We start from the raw sequence: 22,215 nt of genomic DNA, 5'->3' as shown, positions 1-22,215 counted from the left end.
CCTAGAGGTAGTTTGGCTGAGTCCGCACTCAGTGCTGCTGGAGTAATCGCCAACTACCAAAGTGCAAAGTGTCACGCTCATACTTGCCAACCCTACCGGATTTTCCGGGAGACTCCCGAAATTCAGCGCCTCTCCTGAAAACCTCCCGGGACAAATTTTCTCCTGAAAATCTCCCGAAATTCATGCGGACCTGAGTGACGTGTCGACAGTCTGTTTTCACGTCCGCTTTCCCACAATATAAACAGCGGGCCTGCCCAATCACGTTATAACTGTAGAATAATGGAGGGCGAGTTCTTGGTTTCTTATGTGGGTTTATTGTTAGGCAGTTTCATTAACGTCCTCCCAGCGCGGTAACAACACACAACAACAGCAGTCACGTTTTCGTCTACCGTAAAGCAGTTTGTCTGCCGTAAACAGCAATGTTGTGACACTCTTAAACAGGACAATACTGCCATCTACTGTACATGCATATGTGACAATAACATCAAGAGAGTGCAGTGCAAAACTGCGCACACAACAAGGAGACAAAGCATATATGATATCTTAATAAGGTTATCCAAAAAATAGTGCTCGATACCGTAGTAGAGCGCAATATATGTATGTGTGGGAAAAAAAATCACAAGACTATTTCATCTCTACAGGCCTGTTTCATGAGGGGGGGTTCCCTCAATCATCAGGAGATTTTCTCCTGATGATTGAGGGAACCCCCCCTCATGAAACAGGCCTGTAGAGATGAAATAGTCTTGTGATTTTTTTTCCCACACATACATATATATATATATATATATATATATATATATATATATATATATATATATATATATATATATATATATATATATGGCTTCACGGTGGCAGAGGGGTTAGTGCATCTGCCTCACAATACGAAGGTCCTGAGTAGTCTTGGGTTCAATCCCGGGCTCGGGATCTTTCTGTGTGGCGTTTGCATGTTCTCCCCGTGACTGCGTGGGTTCCCTCCGGGTACTCCGGCTTCCTCCCACCTCCAAAGACATGCACCTGGGGATAAGTTGATTGGCAACACTAAATTGGCCCTAGTGTGTGGATGTGAGTGTGAATGTTGTCTGTCTATCTGTGTTGGCCCTGCGATGAGGTGGCGACTTGTCCGCGGTGTACCCCGCCTTCCGCCCGATTGTAGCTGAGATAGGCTCCAGCGCCCCCCGCGACCCCAAAGGGAATAAGCGGTAGAAAATGGATGGATGTATATATATATATATATATATATATATATATGAAATACTTGACTTGGTGAATTCTAGCTGTAAATATACTCCTCCCCTCTTAACCACGCCCCCAACCACGCCCCCACGCCACCCCCGACCACGCCCCCCCCCACCACCACCTCCCAAAATCGGAGGTCTCAAGGTTGGCAAGTATGGTCACGCTGTACTCTAAGATGGCATTGATGTTTACGTGAATCGGTGCCCGGTAGGACCGGATGGATTTCGGTCAGCGCCAAAAAAGTACGAAATTCGGTACCCCAAGCATGATAAGATAAATTTGCAGTAAATAGGGTGCCGCCATGATAAAACTGCATAGTACAAACAAAAACCTAATTTAAATATGGCGTTCTGCGCCACTTTTTCATACATGAGGCCCCAGATGATTCCGGCAGATCTTACGGGGTTCACTGAGGCATTTGCTACGCTAACTAATGGTGGGATACTTGTAACTGAAATTTCTGCATGGAACTTCAAGTGTAACAATTAGCTGAGGGACAGCTCTTATCTCAAAACACTCTTAAGTCGGGGTATTCTCAGACTGAGGTATCATTTTATATCAGAAACTTTGCTTTATTTCCTTTTAGCCCCCTGCCCTGCGGATCTTTTTGCTCGGTTGCAGAGGGTCAGGCAAGACCACTCAAGGTGAGTGGCTTGCCAAAAAACTGGGTCTCTTTCATATCCAGTTCAGGGAGCAGCTTCAAATGCTCCTTGTGGCAAAGACGAAGGAGCGGGCTGTTAACGCAGACGAGTCGACAGAGGAGCACCTCGATGCCTTGAAGGCTACCATCAAAGAAGCTCTCGGGGAGGAGGATGTTGAGACCACCAACGAGGTTAGTATGCTTCTTAACATATAGGACTGTCAGATGATGTGTTTAAATCAGAGTAATCACACTTTTGAATTTTAATGACGATTAATCACAGGTGCCTCACACCTGCTTGCATAAGTAATATTTGAAAAGACCCCAGTATTTGGTCACATCCAATTTTATTCTCAGAATGTCGTACAGGAACGTTTTTTGTTTTTATGTTTTACTGAACGGGTGACAAAACTTGATGACAGTATGGTAAAAAATTAAGTGCACATTTTGAAAGTATTTGCAATATTATAGCAAACAAGGTAAGGATGTACACTAAGAGAATATAATGAACACACCCATAAACAAGTTAACATAGTGCACCATTTACATCTTCACTTACTCTTCTTTTAACCAGGTGCTTAAACAAACAAGCTTATTTTAAATTTTCAGATGACAGTGCTGATCTATTTTTTGTTCAAAGCTAGTTGTGATTACTTCCTGAGGTGCAATGGTCTCCAGTAAGCAAAATAAATTCAGTATCAGCCAGTAGTTGCAACTTGCTGCCCTTGTTTGTGCAGTACAGTTCGTTTATCCGTGTTATAATTGTGCCACTCCAAGGTAGTTTGTATGACGGATCACCTGTGGTGATATGCATGACTGTGACAGAGTGGATGAGCTCGGCACTCATCTCAACAGGTCTAATTTACATGATTATGTAATTGGCTTGCTAGAATTTTTAGCAGTTCTGGTTAGATTTTATTTCAGTTAAATGTATTAAGTTATCTGTTGCAATATACTTACATGTTGTGGCAGCTTCAGGAAGAAAAACTAAAACAGGAAAAAAAATAAAAAAAATAAGAGCGCTAGACCGTAATGAAATCATCAAAAACAGGAAAATGTCCACAAATTTAAAATAAGGCACGGTTTTCCTCCTCTTCTTCATTGTATGGCAGGTCGTTATAGGTGCATACCCCCACCTGCTGTACTGGATGGAGTGTGTATCCTCATGGAGAGTACTTAGGGTACAGACTATATTGGTATAACCATATCAAATATGTATTTACACAAACCAGAACTAAAAATAAAAAAATAAAAAACAAAACAAAAAACTACACTTTTAGTAATTAACCTGTGGTTTTAAAGGGGAACTGCCTATCGTTCACAATCATTATGAAAGACATGACGACTGGGATTTTTTTTAATGCTTTCTAAATATTAAATAAACATGAATAAAAGTGCTTACTGCAGAGCCAATGGGAGCTCTATTTTTCCGTCCATAAAATCCGATAAATAACCATTAAATAAGCGCCAACAATACTCAATTTACATTTCGTGACTTGAATATTAACCAAATATTAGTGATATTGTTATTACAAGCGCTAACGCAGACAAACTATTTATAGTGGCACCATCATCACAAGTTTGTGTGCCTATGTTTACATCATCAAGTGGTCTGCTGCTTCCTCGCTTCCTTGCTCCCTGTAAGTTTATTTTAGATCTTAAAATCATGCCTCTCACCTGAAAAGTAGATGGCTGAGAATATAATTCGACCAATTGTGACACTTTGACAGCCGTTTCAGACCTGAAACTGGCGAGAACACCACAAATAGCGCCCCCACCCCACCTTTTTTTTTTGCGGGGATTATGACACATTTTCATCTAAATGGGAAAATATAAACATCCTAGCAGTCGGCATTCTAATACCAGCAGATGTTGTACAGTAAGTGATGTTTTATTATGTTTGTTGGCTCTCATAAAGTCTGCAGTGAGTAATAGTGAGTGATGAAGAAAAAAAAAAAGCAAACGTTGTTGGTTTTCCTCTGCTTGTTGTTGTCATTGGAGCATCCTCAAGTACCGTATTTTTCGGAGTATAAGTCGCTCCGGAGTATAAGTCGCACCGGCCGAAAATGCATAATAAAGAAGGAAAAAAACATATATATGTCGCACTGGAGTATAAGTCGCATTTTTTGGGGACATTTATTTGATAAAACCCAACACCAAGAATAGACATTTGAAAGGCAATTTAAAATAAATAAAGAATAGTGAACAACAGGCCTAATAAGTGTACATTATATGACGCATAAATAACCAACTGAGAACGTGCCTGGTATGTTAACGTAACACATTATGGTAAGAGTCATTCAAATAACTATAACATATAGAACATGCTATACATTTACCAAACAATCTGTCACTCCTAATCGCTAAATCCGATGAAATCTTATACGTCTAGTCTCTTACGTGAATGAGCTAAATAATATTATTTGATATTTTACGGTAATGTGTTAATATTTTCACACTTAAGTCGCTCCTGAGTATAAGTCGCACCCCCGGCCAAACTATGAAAAAAACTGTGACTTATAGTTCGAAAAATACGGTACATGTTTTGTTTTAAGATAGTATTTTTTATTTGATGTGCGGCGATGATAAGCAAGTTTGTTGATGCAAAATCCAATAGTTTACCTTAGTTGTATCTAAAGTTCCGTCGGAGTGTGTTTTGAAGCGGAATTGGCCGCAGAGCACACCGCTCTGACTCTCATTCCTAATCTTCGCACTGGCATGTGGCCTGATCACTGACCTTGTAACAACGTGTGCCGCCTGTTGGGTTAAGATGCAGTCAAAACAAAAAGTGTGATTAATCTTCATTCATTTTTTATTTACGCAATATTTTTTTCTTATCGATCACATGCGTTACCACGTTAATGTTGACAGTCCTAATTTAAACTGATTGCCTCCTTGTTTTAGTCGTTTTTGCAGGATGGGGAACTGGCTGAGGAGGAAATCAGTATCAAAGCCTATTTGGTGGATGGCATTCCATTGAGTCAACATGTTCTAGAAAAGGTCCTTAATCCCTATTGGAAAATGGAGCCTTACATGTAATTACATAGAAACACACAAATTCTCTAAGTCAGGGGTCTCCAACCCATGCTCGTGAGCTACCAGTAGCTTGCCTTGCCTTTCCGAATAGTAGACATTGGGGTAGTGTTCACATACCCTTTCCAAAGGCTATTATTATGCTCAGCCATCTAACACAGATGCTATAAATTAGCCGAACAATCAAATATTTTGAACGGCTCTTTTACATAAACAATTAATATTAATTCGGACAATGGTACTGTAGAAGAAAGTAACTGAGAATTGGTTGTCAAGGTTCACTTAGTGTATATCCGTTCAAAAAGTTGTTCATTTGTGGGGGGCACTGTTTTGCGTAAAAATTGCATGTAAAATGTCAATTTATAAATGACAGGGCTCTTCATATTGAATTTTACTGAAAACATTTACTTGGCTGCATCCTGCTCCGTCGCTGACAAGAATATAGTGGCGAAATTACCCCTACAGTCACACTGGCTCCTATGGCGCACAGTGCTTGTCTTGTAAGGCAGAGATACTGGATTCAAATCCTGATTAAAGTTGATTTTGGAAGGTTTATAAAAGTGTGTTTTAATGTTATTAAACTTTTTTTTTTGTACAAAACACTATTCAAATTAAAATCAAGTTTGATTTAAAAAAAAAAAGTATAAAAATCATTTCACCTTAATGGGGACTTATTGTGCAAAACCAACTTTTCTTCCCTGTTGGTACCTGTTTTTGTGTATTTGGGATCTGCATAAGTCCCGAAAATTTGTAGCGTATAGTTATACCATATTTCTGTCAGTAGATTCGCTATAGAAGTGCTAAAAACTAAAACATGGATGACGGAGAGAAGATGCTGTACAGTGGAGCCACTTATTTAAGAACGCCCACAAAACGACGCTCCCTGAAGAGACGGATAGCGGCTTGAAAACAGTCTGTAAAAATAAAACATAATCTATGCTAATTTTAACCAAAGAACCACCATTAGATGTTGTGTAGACTACAAGGAAGAGTTCTAAATATAGAAAAAAATTGTAACGGGGAAAAGGAGGCCTCTAAATACAATTCTGCTGAGGACCCCAATTTAGCCTGGAGCAGCCATGGCTATGAAAATAAATGTTACCAAAAGATGTAGCTCTCGGTCATTTTCATTTTCTAAAAGTAGCTCTCACAAGAAAAAAAGTTGGAGACCCCTGCTTTAAGTTATAGTTTAGGGCATTGGCAATAATCACGTTGTGTTTTTTTACAGGTCTACAGGTTTTATTCTCGAGGGTTTCCCTATTAACACTGAGGAAGTGCACCACGTGTTGCAATATCAGCTTTTCCCCGATGTTGTGGTCATCTTGACGGCGGAGGTGACTGACATTCAGACGCGTCTGCTGCCAAAATTTTGGCAGAGGTGGAAGGAGCACTGCGACCGGCGCGAAGCTTTGCTAAACGTCCTACGTGAAATGAACCGCAAGACTCGAGTAAGTCAGCAACAACAATGCCAGAAAATATGTTTAAGGGGAGAGTGGCCGTGCCAGCAACCTGAGGGTTGCTGGTTCAATCCCCACCTTCTAGCAACCTCGTCATGTCCGTTGTGTCCTTGAGCAAGACACTTCACCCTTGCTCCTGATGGGTCGTGGTTAGGGCCTTGCATGGCAGCTGCCGCCATCAGAGTGTGAATGTGTGTATGAATGGGTGAATGTGGAAATAGTGTCAAAGCGCTTTGAGTACCTTGAAGGTAGAAAAGCGCTATACAAGTATAACCCATTTACCATTTCTGTCCTCACAAAAAGTTGTTACAGGCAATGTGATTTTCTGCTGTACAGCTAGCTAAACATGAAAATCTTCCATCATTGCATCCTTAAAGGAACAGGTTGTCGGGACTGGCAGGATGTAAGTCAAGAAATACCCTTTACTTTGTAAAACTGAAAGCGGGCACTAATCAAAACAGTGAGTACTAAAGACTAAATAACATTCCATCGATAGTCAGTTTACAGCAAATTAGTCATTATCACAACCCCAAAATGCTGGTCCCCACTCGGTATTATCAATGCTATTACCGTACGTTACTTCCTGCTGATGCCTGCTATTTGAAACCAACAGCACATTGCACCACATACACACAGAAAAACACTCCACTGATTCCAATCAAACGATCATCATGATCAGGTGACTCTTGGATACAATCTCAACCAGTGGTGATGCTTCATTATTACAGTGGGGGCAGGAGACGCAGAGCCCCACCAGATCTGGCATATGGGGCTCTTTAAAAAAAACTATCAGCTACTAGACGTATTAAATTAAACTACAATGTTATATTATATTATATATTATTTTGGCAAGGAAAACTACAGTGATTAAAAAAGAAGAAAGAACAGTATACTTGTTTATTGATTAAAATAAAAATAACAATGATCAGCTCTTGGCTTAAAAGGGCTCTTACCTCTTCGGCAAAACTAAGTGAGAATCTTTTGACTACATAAAAAGGCATTGATGATACTTCTTGATAATGATATATTTTTAGTATCCAAATTGACAAAGAGGCTACAGCTATTACGCAATATTTAGTACAAGTGAAAATGATCGGACACGTTTCCAGTGAGGGTTGGACTCCGCCAAGGCTGCCCTTTGTCACCGATTCTGTTCATAACCTTTATGGACAGAATTTGTAGGCACAGTCAAGGCGTTGAGGGTATCTGGTTTGGTGGCTGCAGGATTAGGTCTCGGCTATTTGCAGATGATGTGGTCCTGATGGCTTCATCTGGCCAAGATCTTCAGCTCTCACTGGATCGGTTCGCAGCCGAGTGTGAAGCGACTGGGATGGGAATCAGCACCTCCAAGTCCGAGTCCATGGTTCTCTCCCGGAAAAGGGTGGAGTGCCATCTCCGGGTTGGGGAGGAGACCCTGCCCCAAGTGGAGGAGTTCAAGTACCTCGGAGTCTTGTTCACAAGTGAGGGAAGAGTGGATCGTGAGATCGACAGGCGGATCGGTGCGGCGTCTTCAGTAATGCGGACGCTGTATCGATCCGTGGTGGTGAAGAAGGAGCTGAGCCGGAAGGCAAAGCTCTCAATTTACCGGTCAATCTACGTTCCCATCCTCACCTGTGGTCATGAGCTTTGGGTCATGACCGAAAGGACAAGATCACGGGTACAAGCGGCCAAAATGAGTTTCCTCTGCCGGGTGGCGGGGCTCTCCCTTAGAGATAGGGTGAGAAGCTCTGTCATCCGGGGGGAGCTCAAAGTAAAACCGCTGCTCCTCCACATCGAGAGGAGCCAGATGAGGTGGTTCGGGCATCTGGTCAGGATGCCACCCGAACGCCTCCCTAGGAAGGTATTTTGGGCACGTCCGACCGGTAGGAGGCCACGGGGAAGACCCAGGACACGTTGGGAAGACTATCTCTCCCGGCTGGCCTGGGAACGCCTTGGGATCCCCCGGGAGGAGCTGGACGAAGTGGCTGAGGAGAGGGAAGTCTGGGCTTCCCTGCTTAGGCCGTTGCCCCCGCGACTCGACCTCGGATAAGCGGAAGAAGATAGATGAATGGATGGATGAAAATGATCTTCTTATTTAGATAGTGTCCAAAACTTGACTGGTATTCTATAATATAGAAAGAACCCCCAGCTATGATACTTAATGAATGATATTTACTAAAACAAAGATTGAGACTCTTCATAGTAACAAGTAGCGGAGCAACAAGGGCTAGATCATGAATAAGGTATATATTGTACATGTGTTGTTATGTAATGAAACTAGGGCTGTCAAAGTTAACACAATAATTACGCGTTAACTATAAAAAAACAAAATATGTCCTGTACAGCCACTCAGGTTAGTAATAGTGTTGATATGCATACCCATATTGGCTGTACATATGTGCTTTACAAAAGAGAACTATGGGATATTTCTCCTGTTGCCATATATGTATTTGACTTCTTTAAATGGATACTGTATATTAAGGGTTTGGCGCAGCCGAACCGGAGCAGGAGGGGATAAAAAGAAGGAAATAAAAACGGAGGGGGAAATTGTGGGGACAAGAGGGGGATAAGACAGAGAGAGACAACCACAACCACAAAATAACTACATCAGCAAATACAATATACATATGATACCAAAAATTATAGAGACGAACCATTTGATAAAGTAGATAGTAATAGCACAGATATGACAATTAACATTACACTACAAATGGCGCAATAAAAATACCAATAGAAATAACACTATTAATAATGTATAATAGAGGGCAGCCCGGGGATACAGGGGTTAGTGCATGTGCCTCACAATACGAAGGTCCTGGGTTTGATCCCCGGGCTCGGGGTCTTACTGTGTGGAGTTTGCATGTTCTCCCTGGGTGCTACGGCTTCCTCCCACCTCCAAAAACATGCACCTGGGGATAGGTTGATTGGCAACACTAAATTGGCCCTAGTGTGTGAATGTTGTCTGTCTCGCCCTGCAACGAGGTGGCAACTTGTCCAGGGTGTAACCCGCCTTCCGGGCTCCAGCACCCCCGCGACCTTGAGAGGGACAAGCGGTAGTAAATGGATGGATAATGTATAATAATAATAATTATCTCTATTATCAACAGCGATCCTGTTCTGTCTCCCTGTTTGTCTGCTCTTGAATAGGATTGTGCTAAAAATCTTAATTTCCCCTCGGGGATTAATAAAGTATTTCTGATTCTGATTGCTTCAAATGCAACAATAATGTAATGTAATGAATACTTGAATTACAAAAGAAAGCAAATAAAGGAGGAACAAAGAAAGAGGAGCGCAGTGCAACTTTAATAAATATTTGATGAGGCGTGATTGTAAGCATGAGTGTATGTATGTATACAGCATGTGCATGTGTATGTACAGTATGTATGTTTGTACAGTCAATGTGCGTGTGTGTATGTATGTTTGTAAGTACAGTATATTTGTGGATGGTTGTGTGCCATATCCTCGGCAACGCGGCACGGTGGGCCCGGTCTCGGGGGTCCTGTCGCTGGCCGACCTGCCCGAGTGGGGCCTGTGGTCCCTTGTTTCTGGGCACCGCACCTGCTGTTTTGGGTTGGGCTTTCTGGGTGACTGTACATACTGTACTTCTGCACATACATAGGTACATACGCACATACATACACTCACACAATACATACAGTACATCCACACACATACATACTGTGTATACACGTGCACATATACATACATAGAGTCATGCACACAATAACGTTTCATCAACCATATATTCACGTTGTGTCGTCTTGAGTAGAAACATGCACTGCTAAAGCTTAACCAATTTTTACCATATCAATGTAAAAGGTTAATATATTCCGCTCCTCTTTGTCCCCCTCCCCCTTTATCTACGTTCTTTTGTAATTAAAGTTAGTGCGTCTGCCTCACAATACGAAGGTCCTGAATAGTGCTGGGTTCAATCCCGGGCTCGGGATCTTTCTGTGTGGAGTTTGCATGTTCTCCCTGTGACTGCGTGGGTTCCCTCCGGGTACTCCGGCTTCCTCCCACCTACAAAGACATGCACCTGGGGATAGGTTGATTGGCAACACTAAATTGTCCCTAGTGTGTGAATGTGAGTGTGAATGTTGTCTGTCTATCTGTGTTGGCCCTGCGATGAGTTGGCGACTTGTCCAGGGTGTACACCGCCTTCCGCCCGATTGTAGCTGAGATAGGCTGCAGCGCCCCCCGCCACCCCGAAGGGAATAAGCGGTAGAAAATGGATGGATGGATGGCATTACATTTATGTATTGTTGAATTTGAAGCGATTCCAATGTTGATAAGAGAAGTACTTATTTATTATCAATAGGCAAGGCCAGTTTATTTATTGGGCACAATTCGTACACAAGGCAATTAAAGATTTACAGAAAATTAAAATAGGGCAAAAAAATATACCAATTTATAATTAAAATTAAAATCAGAGAACACGATCATCACAGAAAAAATCATAGTTAATTAAAATCAATCAAATACTATAGATAAAATACTTTCAGTTGTCATAAGACACGATTGAATACAAGTGTTTTCAGACTAGATTTGAATATTGCCAACCTTGAGGCCCGTCTCACATTTTCAGGAAGAATATTCCAAATTTTAGGAGCATAAAATTGAATCGCAGTTTCACCATGTTTGATCCTGACTAGACCGCAGCAGGAGACCACCACCTGAGGTTCTCAGAGCCCGATGTGGTTCAAATGGCTCTAATAGTGTTATTTCTATTGGTATTTTTGTTGCTCCATTTGTAGTGCAATAATGTTCATTGACATTTCTGTGTCATTATTATCTATTTTATTAACCAGTTCTTTGTTATAATTTTTGGTATCATATTTGTACGTATCGTATATGCTGATGGTTTTTATGCTGTTTTTTGTTGTCTCTCTGAGTCAAACACCAAATATATCCATTTAATATAGTCAAATACAAAACGTCAAGGGTGTGTTGTGATTTTAAATGCAGACGAACAAGGAGGCAACGTGCAAGTGAAAATAAGTTTTTGATACAGAAACAAACAAAAAGCAAGAGTTACAGGGAAGTTCTCTTTGACTGCATAAGGGAAGCTAGGCGGGGCAAAAACTAAACTGGATAGACTACAGATAAAACAAAATGGACTGCTGGAACAAAGCAAAAAAAACACTGACTATGAGTTTGGAGCAGGCACCGTTCAGAAAGTAAGTCTGTATTTGACATCATCATGGACATTTCCCGACAAATAAAATAATAGTGGCTCAGACTACGGAAAAAACACCAACACCACAGGAAGTACCACCAAAATAAAAATGCAGGACAGGAACTAAACCACTAAACACCAGAGAAAACTCAAGCTAAAAAATAGGTCACAGCCTGGCGTAACAGGCTGTGACAGAATGTCCTCCGGCCCCCCTAAAAAAACGTGACATTCCCGTGACGTTCGAGAAAAGTCACGGGAGGGTGGAGGGAGGACAAGGCGGTGGGTCAACTAGCTCTGTGTCCTCTTAGCCAGCGTAGAAGAGTCAGATGGCGGAGCTAGACCGTTTAGTATTTTATACCTAAGTAGTAAAACACAGGAAGCCAGTGCAGGTGAGCCAGTATTGGCGTAATATGATCAAACTTCTTGTTCTTGTCAAAAGTCTAGCAGCCGCATTTTGTACCAACTGTAATCTTTTAATGCTAGAATTAGGGAGACCCGGAAATAATACGTTACAGTAATCGAGACGAAATGTAACGAATGCATGAATAATGATCTCAGCGTCGCTGGTGGACAAAATGGGATGACTTTTAGCGATATTACGGAGATGAAAGAAGACTGTTTTGGTAACACCCTTAATGTGTGACTCAAGTGAAAGAGTTGGGTCGAAGATAATACCCAGATTCTTTACCGAGTCACTTTGTGTAATGGTTGTGTTTGGTTGTCAAATGTTAAGGTGGTATTATTAAATAAAGTTAAGTTAAAGTTAAAGTACCAATGATTGTCACACACACACTAGGTGTGGCGAGATTATTCTCTGCATTTGACCCATCACCCTTGATCACCCCCTGGGAGGTGAGGGGAGCAGTGGGCAGCAGCAGTGGCTGCGCCCGGGAATCATTTTGGTGATTTAACCCCCAATTCCAACCCTTGATGCTGAGTGCCAAGCAGGGAGGTAATGGGTCCCATTTTTTATAGTCTTTGGTATGACTCGGCCGGGATTTGAACTCCCAACCTACTGATCTCAGGACGGACACTCTAACCACTAGGCCACTGAGTAGTGTCGGTGTTTAGCAGGACCGATAATCAGCATTTCCGTGGACGTCCATTGTTTAATTTCATTTAGACACGCCTCCAGCTGACTACAACCTGGCGTGTTGGTCAGCTTTAGGGGCATGTAGAGTTGGGTGTCATCAGCATAACAGTGAAAGCTAACACCTTATTTGCGTATGATGTCACCTAGCGGCAGCATGTAGATGCTGAAGAGTGCAGGGCCAAGAACTGAACCCTGTGGAACTCCACACGTTACCTCGTTACAGGGACGGCGTGGCGAAGTTGGTAGATTGGCCGTGCCAGCAATCGGAGGGTCGCTGGTTACTGGGGTTCAATCCCCACCTTCTACCATCCTAGTCATGTCCGTTGTGTCCTTGGGCAAGACAATTCACCCCTTGCTCCTGATGGCTGCTGGTTAGCGCCTTGCATGGCAGCTCCCGCCATCAGTGTGTGAATGTGTGTGTGAATGGGTGAATGTGGAAATACTGTCAAAGCGCTTTGAGTACCTTGAAGGTAGAAAAGCGCTATACAAGTATAACCCATTTATCATTTATTTACCTTGACATAGTCCGATGTCACATTGTTATGGGAGACACACTGCGTCCTGTCAGTAAGCTAGGAGTTAAACTAAGAAAAGGCTAATTCTGACATAGCAATACGGGTTTTGATACATTCTAATAAAATAAAATGTTATGATCGACGGTATCAAAAGCAGCACTAAGATCAAGTAGCAGGAACATGGATGATGCATCACGCATCAGCATCCATAGTTAGCAATAGGTCATTAGTCACTTTTTCGAGGGCTGTCTCCGTAGACTGTTTTGCCCTGAATCTTCATTTAGCTGCTGTGCAACAATTTTTTCGAGGATCTTCGAGATAAAGGAAAAGTGGGACACAGACTGGTAGTTTACCATGAGGTCAGGATCGAAGTTAGGGCTTTTGAGCAGAGGATGAATAACCTTTTTTTTTTTTAATGCTACAGGAACAGTGCCAGAGGAAAGTGATAAGATAATAATATTTAGCACTGATGGTCTTAATAATATAAACATCTCCTTGATAATTTTCCCAGGAAGTGGGTCAAGTAAACATGTTGTTTAGCCCACATAATTTGGGAATGGTGCCATTACCGTAGGCAATAGGTCAGCAAGAGTCTTAGTTTTGACAGCATTAATGTTGCGGCTGCTAAAGCAGTGGTTATTAGTAGCTTGTTGCCAATGAATCAGAACTTAAAATTTTATAAGGTAATGATCGGACATTACTTTAGTTTACGAACGTACCATAACTTTGGAGGTGGTGACACCCTGGACAAGGACTAGGTCTACCGTATTTCCATTGCTATGTGTAGGTTCATTTATTATTAGTGTAAGACCACAGCTATGAATTATAGTCTGGAGCGCCACACATGGAGGGTTTGACAGGGTATTCATATGGATATTAAAATCCTCCATTATAATTATGCGTGCGTCACTAGATCAGCGACAAACTCTGAAAATTCACTGACAAAGTCCGAATAGGGCCCAGGGGGGTGATAGATAACAGCCAGATAGAGAGGTTGTGGTTTGACAGACCTTATAGTAAGCACCTCAAATGATTTAAATGTATTACTTAGGTTAGGGGTAAGGTTAAGGTTTTCATTGGATATTAGTGCGACCCCTCCACCCCTTTTAAGGGCATGGGCAATATGTGCACTCATATTGTTAGGAGGAGATGCCTCATTAAGCGGGAAAAAATAATCTGGCTTTAGCCAGGTTTTGCTGAGAACAATGATGTTAAGATTGTTGTCGCTAATGACCTCATTAACTAATAACGTTTTGTGAGACAATGATCTAATGTTTAAAAAGCCCATATCATAGATAGTGGGCTGTTTTGAGGAATTTTTGTTAATGGTATCTGTAGTACTGACGATCGTCAGAAGACTTTCATGTAGTCGTGTAGTCTGCCTTACGATGAGTGTGGAGCAGACAGCGTCCACAAAGTACGTTCATACTTGACATCACCATGGAAATAATATGAATAGTGAATAATGTGCCGACAAAGAATGATGGCTCAGACTCAATTTAAATAGTTCTAATTACCAGTGATGGGCAGTAACAAACTACATGTAACTAAGCTACATATCTTAACTAAATTTTCCAGTAGCTTGGCGGTTGCTTAGCTACTTTTTTAACAATTAGCTTTTCCTGTGGCTTAGCTACTTTTAGACCGATGTATCTTATATCAAAGCTACAAACTGATTAATAAAAAAATAAAAATACATGAAAATGGCTCAAATGTCCGGTATTTTGAGTTAGGGTTGCGTGTATTTTCAATGTACGTCCAGAGTTAAGAAGGGGTTTAATTGTGAAGGTGTGCGCACGCAGCAACATTCGTGAGGGAGGGGCAGAGACAGAGAGCGAGAGAGCGAGACAGTCAAGCAACAGACAGAACACAAGAGAGAAGCCGAAACATAAATGCAACTTCACGGATGATTTGCGGTAAAAGTATCTGTGTTTTCGTCCTGGCCGTGACACATGGAAAGCAGAATGCACTGTGTGCAAAGCAGGAAGGTATATATCTGTGGCAAATAAAGGGGCCAACGATCTACAAGCCCATATCGACACTACAAAGCACAAAACACCTGTGCAGGGCGAGAGCTCGTCTGCTGTTTTATGTTTAAATTTAATTAACTTGTTTTGAGGCATTATTTATGTTTACATTATATACAAGAGGTTATTTTGAATATTTCTACCTCTGCATTTTTTTTCCAAAACTGTGAATGTTACAGAATATAAGTGTGACTTATTTTGTTATAATGTCATGTCAACCAGTGTTGGCGTTAACACACTTTTTGTGTCTTTTTAACGCATTGAAATCAGAAAGGACGCAGATAAAAAAAAATTGTAATTTTTTTTTACCATTTGTGGCCCACAGCTAATGTTTTAAAGGCCCACGGCACATTCTAAAAATACTCTTAAAATAAACAAAAACATAACAAAAGTAAAATAAAAAAGCTTAAAGGTTAAATGTCATTTAGAAAAAGTTGCAATGTTGACTAATAAAACAAAGCTGTTTTTTCTTCTTCTTTCAAACGTTCATTGCTCAAAACATAATATTGAATCAAAATCAATGTTATTATGAATTATTGACCTATCCAAGGTTCCGATTACTTCACATCAAATATTCCACTTTGAAAAATATTTTTGGTGGAAGATTTTGCATATTTTGTGTGTTTGCCATAAAAAACATAGTTTTGTTTGACAAAAAGGGGCGGAAAACAAACAAACAAAAAAACAAACAAACAAAAAAACAACATAAAAAAACTAAAACATTTTGAAATGAGGAATTGATCTGAAGTTGATGTAGACTCCAGAGATTTAAGCGTTAAATATAAAATGTATGTATGCCCTGGCACACCATTATCATCATTTCATGACCCAAGCAAAACACTTTTTACACTTTTATACTGAAATAAATACACCTACAACTTATTAAATAAAAACATAGAAAAAACTACCAGCAGCGGTAAAGTTTAGATCCATGAAGGAAAGAAGAAAGTGAATGAATGTTTATAACTGAATACATTTACATATGCATACACATTTGTTTTCTTTTGTATTATCTTTTTTAATTAATTAAGTAACGTTTATGACAACCTTTTTCCAAAACACAATATAGAATGTGAGATATGACAGGATAATGCATACATTTGTCATTTGTTTTCAAAACGCTTACAAAAAAGTGGGACCCCAAAAACTTACTGTGGGACCCCATTTTTATGACTTGATGGGGTCCCTGGGACCCCATTTTGAAAATTCCTAGCGCCAACACTGCTGTCAACAGAGGAGGGAAAAATGCTTTATTTAAATAAATATATTATTTATAAAGCAAGTTCGAGTATCATTGGAAAATTTTCACCTAGTCCCCTATGCCCGCCTTGGCACGCATATATGTGTCCTCTTTTTGGGATTTCAGAATATGGTCAGCCTAACATGTGGGCCCATAGATATAAATGCCGTTAAATGTAGCTTTGATGTAGCAAGCTACTTTTGCTGTGTAGCTTGTGGTGTAACTTGCTACAATTCTCTGGGGAGAGCTTCCCCTGTAGTTGAGCCACATTTAATCGAGAGTAACTTGTAGCTCAGCTTACTACATTTTCCGAGTAGCTTGCCCATCACTGCTAATTACTAATAGAAAGTGTATCAGTGCTCAGCGAAAATGTGAAGGTGTTATGGAAAAATACCAACACCACAGGAAGTACCACCAAAATAAAAGCGCAGGACAGGAACTAAAGCACTAAACACCAGAGAAAACTTTAACTATAAATAGGGCACAGCCTAGTAGTTTAACAGGCTATGACACAAATAAGGCAACAAAATAAGTATCCCACACTTCTATTTTGTAAAGTAAATATGTACAGCAGATATGGGCATTCACAGTGACAATATGATTTGCCTTAGTGGCTGGACAGGACATGTTTAAAACAATCAAAAAAAAAGTACAGTACCTTAGTAGGCCTAAGTATTCATTAAAAGCAAGGCAGTTTTATTTACACACATTTTGAACAGTAACACTGTTTTTGACCATAGTAAAATAAAACAAGTACTTTAATCAAGTAATTATTTGGCATACCACTAGATAGAACCCACATACCACTGGTGGTACACATACCACAGTTTAATGATAAATAGTTGATAACATAACATGGAGATTGTTACTGTAACTACTTCAATAAAATGGGATACAAGCTCAGCAAAAATGAAAGACAGTAGGCAAAAAGTCGAGAGTGACTTTTTTTTATCTTGTCTGTCATCAATACATGTCAAGACACCTCTTCTCGAAAAAATCAATGACTTCCAGCTTCAAAACAAAAGCGCTACGCGTCACATCCGGTCAAACTGCACTAACGAAAATGTAAATTTGCCTTACTTTACGATCATGCTTATCAAATATGTTTTGCAATGCAATCTGTGATATTTCTACCTAAATAAATGTTGGTTTATCAGTTGAGGAATATAGGAGTGGAAATTTCCTGACAGGCTTAAATATAGTGTTCACTATTTTATAACCTATTCTGGTTGCTAGTCCTCAATTACAGAATGTTTAGCAGGCTGAATATAACACTTTATTAATAAATAGAGAAGGGTAAGACATGGTCATGCAGCGATATGAATACCATTAACTTGTACAACACGTACAAGGAGGGGACGGCGTGGCGAAGTTGGGAGAGTGGCCGTGCCAGCAACCTGAGGGTTCCTGGTTCAATCCCCACCTTCTACCATCCTAGTCACGTCCGATGGGTCCTTGAGCAAGACACTTCACCCTTGCTCCTGATGGGCCTGGTTAGCGCCATGCATGGCAGCTCCCGCCATCAGTGTGTGAATGTGTGTGAATGTGTGTGTGTGTGTGTGTGTGTGTGTGTGTGTGTGTGTGTGTGTGTGTGTGTGTGTGTGTGTGTGTGTGTGAGAGTGTGTGTGTGTGTGAGTGAATGGGTGAATGTGGAAATAGTGTCAAAGCGCTTTGAGTTCCTTAAAAAGATAGAAAAGCGCTATACAAGTACAACCCATGTAATGTACAAGATTTATTTAAGAAGAAATATCACATTTTAGATTACCAATATCTTTGACAATCAAACAAACCATGATTGCAACAACTCGCATTTTGTGTTATTAATGCTCAAAACTGGTATCTAAACACAGAGGTGTAGCTCCTCTCCTCTGAATGCAAGTGTCCTACAGCTGGAAATATAATTCTGTCAGGGATACACCAACTGCACGTCATTTTTGTAAATTGTCATTTGAAAAAAATGTTTTGTTTACGGTACACTTGCTAATAATGAAAAAATTTAACTATCTGCGATTATCGTGATACATTTTTAGTTAACAATGATTTTATATTTTAATTGTTTGAGAGCCTTAAATCATGTTTTTAACAGGTTGTTTTGGTGCCAGATGTCAAAAATGCCTATTCTTTAGATTGAATACCTTATGTACCCTTAAAGAAATTAACAATCAAATTTGTCCTATTGCTATTTACTGTAATGCAAAGTCGTGATCAGGCTCTCTTTGTTACAGGAAGACAACATTGAGAAGAGGAGAGCAGATCTAATGGAGGAGAAAGGCGTTTCTTCGCCGACCACAGCAAAAGTAAGGTCACACAGTAGTCTCTCTAAAATCTTTACTTCCCTTTTAGGAATACATTTTTTTGTTCTAAACTCTAAACAAACCACTTTTCGTGTCAGGCCGAAGACGAGGACGGGGAAGGCTCAAACATCGAGGATGAGATCGAGGCTATCCTGGAGGAGGAGTTTCCACTAGAAGGGGACGACGAATTCAGGGATGAAGAGGAGACCGAGGAAGCAACCGATGACAGGCTGAGCATGGAGATCGAAGAGCGCTACGTGACTGATACCAACAACATTGCTTCTGTGTTGGTAAAAAAGACAAACCCCTGTGCATTTGGTTTAATGTAAGATTAACTAGATTGTTAGTGCAGTAAAATAGGTTATGCAGTACATCCTTACAATAAAATAAAGGACTTAGACATTTTCAGTTCCAGGGTCAGACTGTTAGGAAATCCTTTATTAACCCTTACAGGAATCCATTCTGAATTGAATTGTTACCCCCAAGAATCGAATCGTGTGGTGCCCAAAGATTGACTAAGAGCCAAATACCGCAGGCTAAAAAGCGTGTGCAAACTATAAAATTACATATTCTATTAGTAGGCATGTTGTGGGTAATCTACTAAGACTGCATGCACAATTGATAAATAGTGCAATAAATTATAAAATGATGTATACTATTAGTGGGCATGTTGCAAATGGTTTACTTTGACTCCATTAACAATTGATAAATAGTACAAAAGTGGTGCAGAACGCCCTATTTAAATAAATATTTTGTGTGTACTATGCGGCTTTTACCATAGAGACACTCATTCACCTCTTATTCTCTTTCCTACCTTTTGCTATGTTTTGAAAAATGCAGCAGACAACTAAAATACTTTAACTTTACCCGATTTAACCGACTGAACCGTTTTTAACTTTAGAGATATGAATACATCGTTTGGGGAGCCTCTGGATTGATCAATACCAAGTATCCGTCGATGTCCGGATGGAAAGTCATGAAACGGTTGATTGGAGCTGTGCTACAAAATATGGCCGCGCTAATCTTGTGAGACTTCTGTGATGAGGCAATACGAGAGTAACGGTCTCGTTTGCGACTGACAGCAACAGAGCAACATGGCAGACAGCACCGAAAGAGTTTACTAACAATGCACCGGCCAATATTAAATCTAAAGTGTGGTAAACATTCACATTTTTACTTAAAAGAATGTTAAAAGTATAAAAGTATGGCCATTTGTAACGTTTGGAAAGCAGTGATAAAGAAGCACCAGCACGACTAATCTGAGCACCCACCTGTTGAGACGGCATGAACACACTCAAGCAGTTTTGAAAGACTTGGAGCCCCAACTTAGCCACAACTTTGCGAGGTAATCACAACATCTACTACACTGTTCATTGTGCTAAAGATAAAGACCTAGCTGCACAGTAACCATCAGAATGGCACGATGCAAAGTATTTCAGCTTCTACACTAAAGTTGCTGTTTAGTTTACATGGTGGCACTTAATTGTATCTTGCACTTGTGTTACTGTGGTCTTATAACACCTCTGCTTGATGCACAGCTTGCTTTTCGCTGTATTTTATTTTTACTACCTGAGCAAACAACAGTAAATACCTGGTAGTTTTTCCAAAGTTGTTTTATTTACATCTTCTTTCCGTGAAGTTTATGGATTGCAATGCCTTGAAGTTGATAGCTCTACTATAATACAGGAAACCGCCTGTTTTGTCTGTGTCTATTTAAAAAATAAACACATGACATTATTCTGCCATGTTACATAAGCCATTTAATATTTTTTTTCACCATGCAAAGCTACCATCTGCATCGAATCGCATCGAATTGTACCACACCAAATTGAATTAAATCGTAATGTTTTAAAAAGTATCGTAATTGTATCGTAACCCATGTATCTAGATGCATATCGGATTGCCATTTAAGGTAGAGATGCATACACCTAATACATATATACATACATGTATGTCTACTATATTGCCAAAAGTATTTGGCCACCTGCCTTTACTCACATATGAACTTGAAGTGCCATCCCATGGAATTGTCCAAAATGTTTTGGTATCCTGGAGCATTCAAAGTTCCTTTCACTGGAACTAAGGGGCCAAGCCCAACTCCTGAAAAACCAGCCCCATACCATAATTCCTCTTCCACCAAATTTCACACTCGGCACAATGCTGTATATTAAAATGTTACTTCAAACTTTACCTGTAAAGTAATAAAGGCTTTATGATGGTGACTGTTCACCTTACAGTACATGTACAGTAAATCAGTCTTTGAGGACATTTGCTTTTGTGTGTGTTTTCTATACCTAGGAGCTTGTGGTCGAGCTGAACATTCCGAGGATATCTATAAATGCGTCCCGTAAGACACAAATTGTTCGACGTCAACTCGTCCTGAAAGTGGAGCCTTTGTACACCAACAGGGAATCACTCTTCCAAAGATGCCTGGCCATTTCGTACAACTTGTCACAGCAGCTACTCCTCTACTCTTACAAGTTTCATAGTGCCTTTGGCTGCTTGGACCCTGTTAGGGTAAGACAAAATAACCTTGATTTTGAGGATTGAGACATTTTTAGAGTAAATTAAGTCCTTTTCCACACAGCGGTATAATGAAAGAGATATCATCCAGCCTTTGCTGTGGCCTCTTGATGGCGCCTATCCCGTGCTCCTCAATCAGTATATCTACTTTTTAGAGTCTAAGAAGAACCAACAAACATTCATGCTCAACCCTTTAAAGTACCTCAGACAGACCAAGCCCTCCCCTACGCTTCCTGTTAAAATGGCCATTATTGGACCGCCAAAATCAGGGAAAACTGGCGGTGAGTTTCGAATTGCAGTTTTTCATACAATTCCTTCTCTAGTTTTCTAATCAATTTCTCTACATGCTGATGAAGTCGCGCAGATGTTGTCTCAGAAGTACGGCTTGGACCTGCTGTCCATCGGTGGCGTCATGCGTCGGGTTCTCGACACCCAGGATCACAGCGATTTGGCCACGCAGATGAAAGAGCATCTCCACGAAGGCCTTGCTGTGCCTGATGAACTGGCCATCCAGTGCCTGGAGCTGGTGCTCATGAGCATGGTCTGCTGCACCCAAGGGTTAGACAAACATCACCTTTTACTCAATGAACTGAACATTAATTAACATTAATTGCAACAATTAGTCATTGTTTTTAGATACATTGCACAATCAAATGAGATCCGATACAACAGTTGTATGTAGAATTGTGTATTTACTATACAATGACAACTACAATGGTGCTGAGTAGAGAACGGTTGTCCAAACTTTTTTCACATACTAAAAAACCAAAGGGTGTGGGGGACACTTTGATAAGTTTTTATCAAGGTTTTTACTATAACAGAATTACAGTAGTCGATACCAATTTGAATTTCAACGATTCTTGAGACTACGACGAAAACAAAAAAACTGAACCCGTGTTCTTCTAAATTCACTAAACTCCCTTTATCACTGTGCTTCAACATCTTTTTGCAAATAATTCATCTGCCAAGAGGTAACTATACATTCAATAAAGAAAAGCA

General features: G+C 40.4%; 1 protein-coding gene across 4 annotated transcripts in view; it reads left to right on the top strand.

Annotated features, from left to right (window-relative positions):
• The window catches only part of ak9 (adenylate kinase 9), a 54,171-nt gene that overhangs the window by 19,067 nt on the left and 12,889 nt on the right, over positions 1-22,215 (top strand). For all 4 annotated transcript variants that reach the window (XM_061929108.2, XM_061929107.2, XM_061929109.2 and 1 more), the window contains exons 20-27: positions 1,826-2,071; positions 4,784-4,914; positions 6,141-6,360; positions 18,625-18,696; positions 18,792-18,983; positions 20,992-21,210; positions 21,281-21,497; positions 21,573-21,774. In XM_061929108.2, coding sequence (XP_061785092.1) covers positions 1,826-2,071; positions 4,784-4,914; positions 6,141-6,360; positions 18,625-18,696; positions 18,792-18,983; positions 20,992-21,210; positions 21,281-21,497; positions 21,573-21,774 — 1,499 coding nt within the window. The remainder of the gene's footprint in view (positions 1-1,825; positions 2,072-4,783; positions 4,915-6,140; positions 6,361-18,624; positions 18,697-18,791; positions 18,984-20,991; positions 21,211-21,280; positions 21,498-21,572; positions 21,775-22,215) is intronic.

The sequence above is a fragment of the Nerophis lumbriciformis genome, linkage group LG34 (genome assembly GCF_033978685.3).
Source record: "Nerophis lumbriciformis linkage group LG34, RoL_Nlum_v2.1, whole genome shotgun sequence".
Lineage (NCBI taxonomy): Eukaryota > Metazoa > Chordata > Actinopteri > Syngnathiformes > Syngnathidae > Nerophis > Nerophis lumbriciformis.
This window is presented reverse-complemented; position numbering and strand designations above follow the sequence as displayed.